At 38.7% G+C, this 12,970-nt stretch overlaps 2 protein-coding genes across 4 annotated transcripts; one reads left to right on the top strand and one right to left on the bottom strand.

Moving 5' to 3' along the window:
• Positions 1–187: 187 nt before the first annotated feature.
• si:ch211-122f10.4 (lysosomal protective protein) lies at positions 188–6,677 on the bottom strand. The gene is made up of 11 exons (XM_026378140.1): positions 6,367–6,677; positions 4,799–4,910; positions 4,580–4,717; positions 4,310–4,468; positions 4,082–4,173; positions 3,870–3,954; positions 3,637–3,783; positions 3,111–3,256; positions 2,558–2,720; positions 2,384–2,473; positions 188–2,300 (listed from the first exon to the last, which is right to left on the bottom strand). The coding sequence occupies exons 1-11, from the start codon at positions 6,534–6,536 to the stop codon at positions 2,217–2,219; spliced, it is 1,386 nt and encodes a 461-aa protein (XP_026233925.1). The 5' UTR covers positions 6,537–6,677; the 3' UTR covers positions 188–2,216.
• Positions 6,678–6,714: 37 nt separating this feature from the next.
• LOC113174282 (transcription factor E2F5-like) lies at positions 6,715–12,635 on the top strand. 3 transcript variants are annotated; one of them, XM_026378143.1, is made up of 10 exons: positions 6,715–6,782; positions 7,959–8,121; positions 8,779–8,888; positions 8,979–9,134; positions 9,589–9,632; positions 10,958–11,022; positions 11,121–11,436; positions 12,159–12,206; positions 12,288–12,332; positions 12,438–12,635. In XM_026378143.1, exons 1-10 carry the CDS (start codon positions 6,754–6,756, stop codon positions 12,482–12,484), a joined length of 1,023 nt encoding a protein of 340 aa, XP_026233928.1. In that variant the 5' UTR covers positions 6,715–6,753; the 3' UTR covers positions 12,485–12,635. The 3 variants fall into 3 exon arrangements, with proteins under 3 accessions (XP_026233928.1, XP_026233930.1, XP_026233929.1); XM_026378145.1 differs by lacking the exon at positions 6,715–6,782 and adding an exon at positions 6,788–6,885; XM_026378144.1 differs by lacking the exon at positions 6,715–6,782 and adding an exon at positions 7,312–7,516.
• Positions 12,636–12,970: the final 335 nt, after the last annotated feature.

The raw sequence follows: 12,970 nt of genomic DNA, 5'->3' as shown, positions 1-12,970 counted from the left end.
TGCGGCCCAATGCCAAGTGACTTCAAACACGTTTTGTTTTCTGTAAAGTTTTAACCGCATGTTGTCAGGTTGTTTTTTTACGATGGTTTTAACCTGCAGTGACAGTCGTTTCACAGTCTCTGGACTGTGTTTGGACATTCCAGTTTACCAGAGCTGACGGACTTTGTATAGAAATGTGTTACAATCATTTTTTTTTTTTTTTAAATAATGAGGTTTGTCTAATGTAACTTGAATGTCACAATATTGTTCAGATCATTGAAAATCATCATGTTATGGTTGCCAGGTCTAATTCAGGTCTAGACTTTATGGTGGCGCTGTTGACAATTCTCATTTCAGTCTTTTCTCCAGTTGAATATTGGACATGTGATAGTGATAAGTTTGTACATGACACACTAAAAGCACCATTAACGGTTGGTTAACTGCAGGACTGGGCAGTTACAGTCTGGATGATTTGTTCACTTCCAGTCAGTAACTCTAAATAAGTTGAAAGAGGAAATTAAAATGTGGTATTTGTAACTACGCGAACAAAGCAGATAAATCATTTTAAATTTAAAAATTAATTTAGGAAGCTTAGTTATTTTTTGGTTCATTTAATTTCTTGCACATAAAAGTTGCCATGATGTTGATTTTACAATTGGCTATTTGCTAAAGTAGAAAGCAGCAGGAAGATGTTCAGTGTCCTTAGTGTGTGCAAAATAAGTGACTGAAATGGGCTAAAAACCACAGGAGTGTGTCCCAGCGATTGTTTACAGATCAACAGGTTGTGTTAAGACAACTCCTTGAAGAGCGCTGGGTACTCAGGGTGGTTTTGAAAATGATATTTGTGAATGTATGAACAAATGGACGTCTCCTACACAGAATTCAGTTTGCACATAATTTATAAAATAATAGTCGGGCCTGGTGCACTGACTACACAACTCGTCCGTCAGTGGACTGTGAGCTTTGATTTACTTGAAAAGCTGCAGACTCAAGAATGAACTACAAATAATTTGTTCTTTGACTAAAACCAAAGTGCTTCCTTTTTTAATGCCCCAATACACCAGATGTTAACTACTAACACTAATCAAAGATGTGGTTAGAGCATAATTAGAGCTCATTAAGACAGAAGTTAAACTGACTTCCATCCATAAAAATTACTTTTCTTCATCCAAACTGCAAATGTAGCTGAGATGTATTTAAAAATAAGGAAAATGCTCAAATGTTGACAGTGATCAAGTCTAAACTGAGTACATGTGATCTCTGCTTCTTAAACTGTAATTAGACTGTATCACTGAAATAATTTGATCTATAATCCAACTGAGATTTAAAATCTTATAAAAGGGATATTTTTTGTTTTCAGGAAAGCAAAAGGTATTTAGTCCCACTAGTGGATCTAATATTTTGACACTTTTATCAGAAGAAGGGAAAAAAAGCTGCAATCAAAGATGTAATTCTGGCTGTGACCAATTTAGAACATGTGACTTTTTATTTCACATTTCTTTGAATCATTGTTGGAATACAAGATGTTTTTATGGTTTGGTGTTGAATCATCAATGTAAGTTTTATTTCTTACCATTTGCAAACAACAGTTAGTGATCACGACTGGATGTCAGCTGCATTTATGGTTTCTGTCACTGATTTACAGTTTTCCGGCTGGTAAGATGTGGCTCCCTCGTGTTTCTGTTGTCTTACATTGAATGCCAAGTTATAGTGCTGACTTACAGATGTGACATTCAAAGAGTTTCACTGAAATACTTTACAAAACCTGCCTTTGACACTCCCATAAATTTAATACAACCAAAGTGAATAAATCTGACAACCCATGTGTCGCTGGCGGTTAAAACGTTTAATAAAAAGACAAATGCAGTTGCAGTGTCAGCACATTCAGAACAGTCTTGTGTCACTTAATTTACTCAACTTCTGCTTAAAATGTGATTTATTTTACAAAAACAAAAGATTCAGTGCTCGAGTCATTTATCAAGTTCAGTCCCGTGTGTCTGTTATACTATTTCAGGTTTGGATTTCTTTCTAAAATGAACAGATGTATAAAAAGGGTTACAGTTTGAATCCAAAGCCAACACCAATGTGTCACTATCCAAAAACTCACAGTGAATGAATGAATGATAATGGATAAGAGCCGGATCCCTTTCCCTCTGAATAGACCTTCCCTGAGAAAATTGTGCAGCCTAACAAGTGATGAGTGCTGGTATCTTACATACAGCTGTTGCCACCACGGCTCAAATGGGCTCATTTGTTATGAAAGTCTGGAACATTTGGAAAGCTGGACCTGGAGCCCACTGTGGAACCATGTGACCGGCACCCTGAAACACAGGCATTTCACAGTAATGAACACAGGACAACTGTGCTTCTGTGGTAGTTACTAAACAACAACACTGCCGCTTACCTTAACGGTGAGGAAGGTGATGTTTCCAAACTGTTGGTAGAAACCAGCGATCTGGTCTTCATGAAGCCAGCTCTGATACAGAGAAGTTGCCTGACAATGATACGTTTCCTGATGTTATTTGGTTGTTTATGGGGGGGGGGGGGGGGGTCTTTCCTAAAATATTTAAGTTCTCACCTTCAGACCAAGGTCCTCTACAAACCACTGGTCTCCCAGGAAGTTGCACGCCATGTCAGTGTCTCCGTTGTAGACGAGCACTCGCAGGCCCAGAGAGAGCAGCTTCAAATATACCTCCTTCACCGTTTGGTACAACGTGACGTAGTTTTGTCCTACTTCATCGCTGCAAGAAAAGAGTTAATTATCATCAACATAAACGTGACTGAACTAACAAGATGGTAAAATATGTTGAAACTGAAATCTCCCCCTTACAGCAGTATTCAGACTCTTAGTCTGTACAAGCTTTGTACACACAGATGTTTCGTAAACCAGTGTTCAAAAAGGTGAAGCTGTGCATCCTTGTAAACATTGCTTTATATGTTAATGAATTACTTGTGTGTTTTTATATTTCCAAAATGTATTCTGCCTGGTGTTGGGTCAAACAAGTGCTTTGTTCAATCTGCAAGTCTTTAAAATGTTTTGATGATATTCTATTCGGTCTTCTTCAGACCAAGCTGCAGCTGCAATTTCATTATCATCTAGCAAGTGATTATTGTTTTTTGTTGTGATATACCTGCAGATGTCCCATGGTGGCAGTGTGTCTGGTATGTGTATAGCTTTCCTCACATCTCCTCTGTTGAGCCAGTTAATCTGAGCAGTACTGTTGATGCAGGGAGGGACTTCACCAAGAGACATGAAGGAAGTCGCTTGATCTGAAAACTTGTTAAAAAGATTATTATCATTAATGCTACACAGGAAGGATCTGAAGCACAGAGCCACGAAACATCTCCACTTTACAGACCGACTGACGAGGCGGAGTTTTCCCTTACCTGTGCACCTACTCTACAGGCTCTACGTTGCAAGTTTCTGCCTGTAAGACGCTACAGTTGATCAACACTCAACACAGCCGAAAATGTCATCTGCACGTTCTTTACCTCCATATAACACATTAATGAAATATGGTGTTCCTGTACCCTTCAATTCCATCTTACCATCACCTTCTCCACCAGGATGTATAGAACTGTGTACTGTTTGTACGACAAAAAAACAAAAACCTGAATCTGGGCAAACAGTATTCATCCACAGAGATAAACACTCACCTTGTGTGTGTATTTCCTGTAGTTCCTAAAAAGATGACTCATGGTCCTGTCATAGCCTCTGTGGGACCTACTGCGACCCTCACAATCCATGTAGAGGGCATATTCATTTAGTCCACTATAATACACAATACCAAATGCCGCAATCACCTGAAGGGAGACAGTCAAAGTTCCAAGTGTCATTCAGCAGCACCTGCAATTCCCAGCAGAAATGTGTAGAACTAGTGCACACATACCAGTGTCTTGCAGGTCTCTGAACTCGAGTTGTAAAAGTTACAGCTTCCCTTGTCACAGCAATTTATGTTAAGTTTGCGCCATAAACTGCACAGAAAAACAAAGCTTTAAAATGACACGATAAATATATAAACTGTGTATCTTATAATTTAACTGTCATTAAGTAAAATAATTACTATGAATTACAAATGGACTGGAGGTGAGTGCCACTTACTCTTCTCCAAACAGGCCATGATAGTAACCAAAGTAGATCAGAGACTGGTCATTGAGAGCAAAGCTGCTGAGACCGTTTCCCACTGCAAAGCCCTGAAAACAAGGACAGGAGAACGTCACTTTGATCAGGAAACTCTGGAAGTTGTACTGACGGTGAACAGCTGATGGTGCTGGTGAGCAAAGAATCTGAGGCTGATGATGAGGGGGAAGTTTGCATGAAGCAGCTCACCTTGAAGTTGATTTTGGCAGCTCCTGTAGCCACTCGCAGGCTGAGAGTTGGTGCATAAATTCCACCGTAACTTTCTCCAAAGATGAAGAACTCATTTTGAGTGAAATTTGGGAACTTGGCAAAGAAGCTCTGCAGGGCGTTGTAATTATCATCTGCTACCTGAGAGAAGAGTTAATGAAAAACTGTAGTTTTCTGTGGTTTCTTGTGCATTTCTAAAAATTTCTGTGCTTTGTAAAATATATTATTATTCATCCAACAGACTGATCTCACCTGGTCATCATCGGTTGCATATTTATGGTCATCAGAGTAAGAATACCCCACCCCTGCAGGAGATTCTAGATAGAGCACGTTGGCAATCTTGTTCCAGCTGAATGTGTTCTCATACAGTGTTGCACCGTCATCATTCACCTGAAAAGGGAAGTAAACCATGGCCGTTCAGAATCAGTGTAATTCAGTGCACAGGTACAGTTATGCAAACAGCGAGCTCACATGAAATGGTCCATTCTCTGACAGGAATCCATCCAGCGAGCTGCAGCCTGGACCCCCGTTCAGCCAGAGAACCAGAGGGTCTTTGAGTGGGTCCCTCTGAGACGTCACAAACCTGCAGGAGATCAGGATCACTCTTAAGTTGTCCAAACTGATACACAAATACTATAAATAAACAATTTTAGCTTTGTTTTAAATTACCAATGGCACTCTAAAGATGCCCATAACTAGTGATTTTGAAACGGTTTGTACCGTTTTAGTTTTTTAAAACTAACCTAGTGTAATTATGCTGCAGGAGATCAGAGCAGTTTTTCATTTGCTTACAGAGAATAAAAAAAAAATCCAAGAGCTACAGTGAGAGTTGACAACAACAACCTACGTACTTTCACTTCCTAAGAATTAACATTTTACTTCATACACAGCTGAGGTAGAGCAAGATGAGGTTTGGTCAGTCCAGTCCCACACTCAGAAGGTTTCTGTATATTTCAGGTGGTAAATTACTTAGTACACACTCTCTGTACTATATGTACTCTCTGAAAGCTGTAGTTGGTTACTTTTCAGATTTTACATAAACCAAATGTCACAGGAAATGAAATGACTACAAACTAAAATCAGATTTTCTTTTTCTCTTCCTTCTACTCTCTCACTCATTATCTTGAGAGAGGCCTGGGAACCGGGGGTCTAACAGTCTATAAAGAAGGTAAAAGTTCCACCTTAATCAGATCCAACAGTTTAATAGTGCTATAAAAACTAAAAGTACTAATTATGCAAAATTATTTTTGGAAAAACGTATGTAACTGGATTTTAATTAGTGATTATGTGAACATTGTGGGTTATACTTAATATACTTCTGAGAAGTCATTGAATTTATCAAAAGCCTGTAATATTATATCATTTATCTGTCTCTTATCTATATAATTAATAGTATGAAATACGTATTAAGCAAAATAAACAATGTACATTCAGCATATTATATGTAGAGAACATTATACAAACGCCACTAAAGTTGCAGCTGGTAAAGATTAAGCTAATTCTAATCACATAAAATTACTAATACTGCTGAGTGGGATGTAGAGTTCATTACAAGCATCATAAAGTCTCATCTTAGCCTCCATATTTACACACATAGATATTACTTTAGATATTATTCTGGAATACACATGTATATTGTATCATCTGATTCTGGTGTTTCTTTGAAGTACTTTAAGTACTTTTAGAGTATGTGCCTACTACTTCAAAAATGTAAAGAATATAAAGTGGTACTTCTATTTGTGGTGAAGGCCCTTGCACTTGTATACTACCGACTACACTGTTATGTACTTCTACTCAAAACTGTACTTAAGTCTCTACATTTAGTTACTTTCCACCACTGGATGCACCAGAGCAATTTCTTTAATCATAATATACTCAGTCAAAAACATTTTACTGCAGAATGACTTAGGTTACTGATACTTGCAGTGTTTTATTAATGTATGTACTTTTACCCAAGTAGTTTTTAATAGAGGATTTTCACATGCAGTTAAGTATTGAATATCCTCCTGTTGTGTTGGTCCTGAACACTTGCTTCTTACCAGTAATGGAAAAACCTCCCCGGCCGTGCCTTTAGGTGTCCGGACCACTGTCGATAGTTGGGTTTGAACATCATTCCAGGCAGGTAGGTAACCTCATCCGGAGCATACTGAGCCCGGGATCCGAGAGGAACCACGGCCAGCAAACACACCACCAAGCCGCCGACGAACATCACTGGACCTCACTCACTTTTAGTCCCAGGAACTAACTACACAGCTGTTGCACAGCAGCTTTTCTCAGTTTTGAGGAAACACACGAAGCTTCTTCTTCAGAGGAACAACTTCCTTCGTCTGCAGCGGCTGCTCGGCGTGAACGACCCCAACCAGCGCATCATATGACTGTTGCTCAGGTCACATGACCGGACTCTATGCGGAAGTTACAAAAAAAACATGCTCCCAATGCTCAGGAGTAGGCAGAGGTACACAAACACAAAGAGGAAAGAGAAAAAGCTCATATTAACGCTCAGCTACAGTTGTACAGGAGGCATGTGGGAGTTACTGAAAACGACTAGTCCTGGTCTGGTGAGATCAAAATGAACCAAGATTGATCTTGTGGTCATCAGATTAGATGCTAGAACTGGAAATGAGCGCAAGCAGCAATTGCATTATGTAAAGTCAACCCCCTCCTTCAGAGGAGTCACAGTTGTCTTGGTGGTCTCCCTCACTAGTCCTGTCCCTCAGTTTGCTGTGGGCAGATTTACAGATGTGCCATATTCCTTCCATTTTATTTGTGAATTTAACTGTACTCCAACACATAATTAGTGAAAGCCTGGCCCTATCACCTTGTACCTGGGAATAAGCCTTTATCCCATCACACATTTTAACTTGTCACAGTAGAAAAGAGACATTTTTTTCATAAATAAGGAAGTTCTTCCCTTCTCTGTCTTCAGTGCTCCATTATTTTGTGAGGGAGAACTGTAATGTGTGGGTGGGCTTTTATTGTGAAGTCTGGTATATATGCGTTGCAACCTAAATACGCCCATAACCCAATTTCAGTGTGGGTGGATTGTTGGTAAAGTGCTGTAAACATTTGTTTTACATTGGAATTAGACTGGATTATTCCACTTGTCAGACAAAACTTGCTTTAAAGTTAAAAAACGGAGGGCGATTGTCGTCGGGGGTGATATTTAGCGTTAGCCGGGAGTTGACCGAGGTAAAACACTGTCATGATCACACCGTCCATATAAATAGTCGGCTTTTGTGCACGTAGATTTGGTGTTTTTAACAAATAAAATCTATACAATATGTGAAACAAGTCAAAAATTAACACAAACTATTGACGAGTTAAATAGTACGCCAACTTTCAGCGCTTCCGGTATAACCCTTTCACCATAAAACAGCCATTTGTTTGGCAGACGCTTTTCTCGAATGAGAATTAATTTGTAGTAGACGTATATATGAAAAGTACATGATAATGTTGTCTTCTTTACCTTTTTATTTTCAAAATATGAACTTCACGTTAAATGTATAATTATACGGCATACACTGATTTTATTTCGAAAGCATGTCTTTCCGGTTGTGTGAAGCGGGCCGAGGCAGCTGATTCAAACAGCGCAGCGAGGCTCCAGGTTTATTTGTTTTTCTTTCCCGACCAGCACCATGGATCCCGAAGTTAGCCCTCACAGTCCAGACGAAGAGACCGTCCTGCCAGATCAGATCCCTAAATACCAGCGGAGCATGAGGAGCCTTAATTTGCTGGCCACGAGGTTTGTCAAGTTACTACAAGAAGCTGAAGACGGTGTGCTGGACCTCAAAGAGGTGAGTGAGCTGGGACCAGTGAGGCAGCACTGATCACTGAGAGGGGTCTATCACATTAGGACAAGTTTCTAAAAAAAAAAAAAAAAGTATAACTGTTGCATGTAATGACAGATAATTGAAAATAGGGACCGTTATCTTCTTCTGCAGAAACAAAAAGAAGAGTTACTTTCACCAATTAGTAAATTAATTGATTGATTAAAAGACTAACTTTGGAACTATTTTGACCATTGATCATCATTTTCCAGTTCACTCTTTGGTTCCAGTTTCTCAAATGTTTACTAAATATAATGTATACAGAATATCAGCGGATTGGATGTTCACACTTGGCCCAGCAAAATAAATCTTAAGATGGCATTTTTGGCCTGTGGAAAACAAAAGGAGTTTTCTGTCTGCTGATTTACATTGTTACCCACAGAAAATGATTTATCTATTTAATCAAGAAAACTAACTACGCATCAATTAATAATCAAGATAACCCCCACATGCAGGCGTAATAAAAGAAAAGAAATAAAGGATTTCATTGTGTTATTTTTGAAAGCTTTGTCACTTTGTTGTCACCTGTGTGTTAATCCTGTGGTCAAATGAAAGTGATAAAGTAGACTTTATAAAACAAATGACCAGTTTTTGATTTTTGACTGCTTTTGTTTGTCCTTCCAGGCCGTCAGGGTCCTGGCTGTTGGGCAAAAGAGACGAATCTATGATATCACAAATGTACTGGAGGGTGTTGGTCTGCTTGTAACAATATCCAAGAGTGTTGTAAAGTGGACGTAAGTTTTTAGTCTTGCCTTTGGATGTGCATGTGTGTCAAAAGTGTAGACCAAGGAATATTTTACAATAATATATTTTGTCTAAATAAGGGGCACAGCGTTAGGGGAAAATGCTCATGAGTTAACCAAGAGACTGAAAGATTTAAAGTCAGAGCTGGAGCACTTGGAGCAGATGGAATTTATGTTGGATCAGCAGAAACTCTGGGTCGAGCAGAGCATCAGGAACATAAATGAAGACTGCAGTAAATATCCTTTTTATGCCTGACTTGACTTTTTCACTTTTGCTCTTCTATGTCCGCCTATTTATACAAATGTATTTATTGGAAATGTTGAACTTTTCCTGCTTTTAAAGGTAAAGCTGGAAATGAGACTTTGCATTGCAAGCATATTTAATGTGGTTTATTCTTTTGTGACACAAAGTCTGTATCTCCTTTGGCAAAAGCAGCTCCTGGCCATGCAGCAATTCTGAGGTCTTGCTTCAGACTAGTGCAATGCATTTACCTTTACCTTTAATCAATTGGCAGACAATTTTATGCAAAGCAACTTACAAGTGAGGTAAAAGGTACAAAGGCAGGCAGGTCAAGCATAAGGAGGTCTTGCCTAAAGACCCCTAAACCCTGGTCTCCCACATGGAGGGCGGCAATCTCACCACTACACTATCCAGCGCAATATTACAAGTTGAACCTTAACTCAAATCAACTCTCACCTATGTGAATCATGAAGATATCTGCAGCTGCTTCAGTGGTAATGTATAATTATTCATGTGTACATTTTTCTGTCAGTGTGTTATGATGTGAGGATGTGTTTGAAAATCCAAGTAGAGACACAGTAACTGGATATGTTTTTATTTCATAGAAAAAATCTTTAAGTCAGTAGAGTGAAATATGCATTCAAGCCCTGCTTTTTGACAAGTATAAAAGCAAAACCTCCTCAGCATTTTTCTTACTCACTCTTCTTGGCTGCTGTCACATTGCATTGATTGACAATGATTACAATCAATACTGTAAAAACTGGGCCATAAGCACCTTTCATGAAATCCACATAGGAGCTAAATTAACAATTGATTTCCCTTACAATTTTTTTACCATCCACAAAAGATGCAGTATTGGGAAAAGTACTGTGATAATTTTAAGCTCATGTACTGTAACTCTCACCAAAGAAGATGCATAGTTGTCAAAATAACCTGCAAAATCAGCTGAGCAAACTGAGCGAACTAAGCAAATAGGTAAAAGCCTCCCATTGGATAATTACTGCATGGATGATTATGTTTCAGTTGACAACAAGTAATTTAACCCTAACTGATGCAGCGAGTAACTTCTCATTTCTTAAACAACCATGTCTAAAGACACATCCTGTGCTTGTGGAGAAGATGTTAATCTGTTTCTGAAGGGTCAAATTATTGACATGAATCAAACAAAGAAAACATCTAAGGAGATTTATGAAACTACTAAAACTGGGTTAAGAACTGTCCGATGGAAGAAGAAGGTCATGTGGTCCGATGAGTCCAGATTTGCCCTGTTCCAGAATGATGGGCCTATTATGCCTAGTGTCTACCGTACAAGCCTGTGGAGGCAGTGCTATGATCTGGGGTCGCTGCAGTTGGTCAGGTCTAGGTTCAGCAACATTATGTGTCCAAAGAATGAGGTCAGCTGATAACTGAATATACTGAATGACCAGGTTATTCCATCAATGGATTTTCTCTTCCCTGATGTCACGGATATATTCCAAGGTGACAATGTCAGGATTCATCATGCTCAAATTGTGAAAGAGTGGTTCAGGGAGCATGACACATCATTTTCACACATAGATTGACCACCACAGAGTCCGGACCTTAACCCCATTGAGAATCTTTGGGATGTGCTGGAGAAGACTTTGCGCAACGGTGCAACTCTCCCATCATCAATACAAGATCTTAGCGAGAAATTAATGCAACTCTGGACAGGAACAAATGTTGTGACATTACAGAAGGTTATCAAAACAATGCCAAAGCGAATGAGTGGTCTAATCAAAGCTAAAGGAGGTCCAACATAATAAGGTGTGTGACTTTTTTTTTGGACATGTCTCTTCAGGCCAAACACTCTTGGCAGTACGAGCGCCATCTGGCACACAGCTGGATGTTCCCATACCTAAAGCTGTAAGTCCTGCATCACAGGAACCTGCATGAGTGTCTTCCTTTGTTGCTGCCTTTTGTTCAGATTAGTTTATTTGGTACGTGCATATATCTCATTTCAGGTTCAGGACAGCCCAGTGAAGTATCAGGTCCATCTCAAAAGCATCAGTGGACCCATAGATGTCGTGCTTCTTAGCAAACGCTCTGTCAGCTCGGATCCTGTAGTACTGCCAGTACCACCACCAGATGAAATGTTGCAAAACGCAAAGTTAGCAATGTCTGCTTCAGATGAGACAGAAAACGGCTCTGCACAGTGTCCAGCTTCAGCTGATGCCACAAATAATGCTAAATCTAGACAGACGTCAACAGAGGGCATGCAGCCTATTCATCCAATGCCATGTTTAAAGATGGAGCCTTACAGAGCTGGTGCATCTAAATGTGAGTATTTTAGTTGCAATTTCTGAAATGTTTCAGACAGTGCAAGAAGAATATTTCTCAACACAAGGATGCAAAGAATTTAGTCACTGTGAAAAGATTCGTAGACTGTTAGTGCATAGAGGCCACGGACTGAAACCACTGTTGAATATGCGTGGCCCTTGAGCCGTCAGACAGCATTACACAAGAAAACGCCATGGTGTCATTTGCTGTATTTCAGTTTACCTTTTCTGGAAATAGGGTTTGTATGTATTGATTTATTACACATTAGTTACACATACCAATACTTGACTGACAACATGTCAGTGCTGTAAGGTAAATGCTTTTTAGCATCACTATTGATGTTCAACTCTGAACCAAACAGAAGATAGTTCAGTTATCAAGGTCTTCTTTTACTGGCCAATTAAATCAATTCATCAGTTATATTTAACAGTGGTTGCCGGTGTCTCTCTGTGAAGATTTATTTTAGACACCTAAGGTGAGGTAAGGTAAAACTTTACTGATCCCCCACGAAGGGGATTCAGATGCTACTGCAGTAGTTTAAAAACAGAATAGAACAGAATAAATCTACAGTATAGAACAGAAAGTCAGAATAGGGGAATAATAGTAGTAATAAAAATAATAAAACATAATTAGCGACTAACTTATGTTTTCACACTTCATGAATGCTTCTTTCAGTGCTGTGAGCTTTTACATTGTGTTTTATTTATTTATAATTTTTCTAGTTCCAGACCTATCAAAGGAACTGAAAACTCTACTAGACTCACCCAAAGGTAGTGTTGTGTTTTTGAATTATGTTCTCTGAATTTTTAAAGTCAGTTTATTTGACGGTACACTAATGTATGTTTCTTTAGAAATAATGAATGCAAATCTCATCACAAAAATGATGGCGTCTAACGGTATGTTTTTACATTTTCTGACTTATGTTAGATTCATAATTTATTGGTGTATTGGTGGATATTTGTATTGTATTGTATGTAATTGTATGTTCCTCTGCTCTTTAGTTTTTTTCTCCACTTCTCCATCTGTCACCACCTTCGTCGAAACATGAGTTTGTCTATAATCTAGATGACAGTGAAGGCCTCTGTGACCTCTATGATGTTCCTGTTCTCAATGTTTGACTATGAACCATGTGTGACTTCAAAAGTAAATATTTTACTCTATAATGTACATAATAGCATGTTTTTAAATATTTGACCATAATAAATGACATATTTTGAATTGTGTGTCCACATAATTTGTAGGCTTAGCAGCCAAAATATTAGAAACTACTTGCAGATAAATCAGTCCAAGAACAAACATTTCTCACAGTGCACAATATATATATGTTAGATGCAACTTGCAGTGTTGTGCCTTTGTTGTCTAAGACGACTGCTGCCTCTAAAGTTTTAAACTAATTAAAAATTATGACCTTATACAGTGATAATTGAAATGTCAATGATCACCATAATCTACAATTAATTTTGAGTAGTGATCCATCGAACAGTTGCTGAGACATGTTCCACGTCATGATGGCACTGGCATAGACACAGGTTCA

The sequence above is a fragment of the Anabas testudineus genome, chromosome 3 (genome assembly GCF_900324465.2).
Source record: "Anabas testudineus chromosome 3, fAnaTes1.2, whole genome shotgun sequence".
NCBI lineage: Eukaryota > Metazoa > Chordata > Actinopteri > Anabantiformes > Anabantidae > Anabas > Anabas testudineus.
The sequence above is the reverse complement of the archived record's forward strand: the minus strand, read 5'-3'. Positions and strand labels throughout refer to the sequence as shown.

Bases quoted from the DNA above. Each gene is read 5' to 3' on its own strand.
- si:ch211-122f10.4 (XM_026378140.1), bottom strand. From the start codon at position 6,536: ATGTTCGTCGGCGGCTTGGTGGTGTGTTTGCTGGCCGTGGTTCCTCTC. The intron at 4,911-6,366 runs GTAAGAAGCAAG...GATCTCCTGCAG, and splicing joins GGGAGGTTTTTCCATTACTG to GTTTGTGACGTCTCAGAGGG. The intron at 4,174-4,309 runs GTGAGCTGCTTC...CCTTGTTTTCAG, and splicing joins CTGCCAAAATCAACTTCAAG to GGCTTTGCAGTGGGAAACGG.
- LOC113174282 (XM_026378143.1), top strand. From the start codon at position 6,754: ATGCTCCCAATGCTCAGGAGTAGGCAGAG. The intron at 9,633-10,957 runs GTAATGTATAAT...ATGTCTCTTCAG, and splicing joins TATCTGCAGCTGCTTCAGTG to GCCAAACACTCTTGGCAGTA. The intron at 12,207-12,287 runs GTAGTGTTGTGT...ATGTTTCTTTAG, and splicing joins TCTACTAGACTCACCCAAAG to AAATAATGAATGCAAATCTC.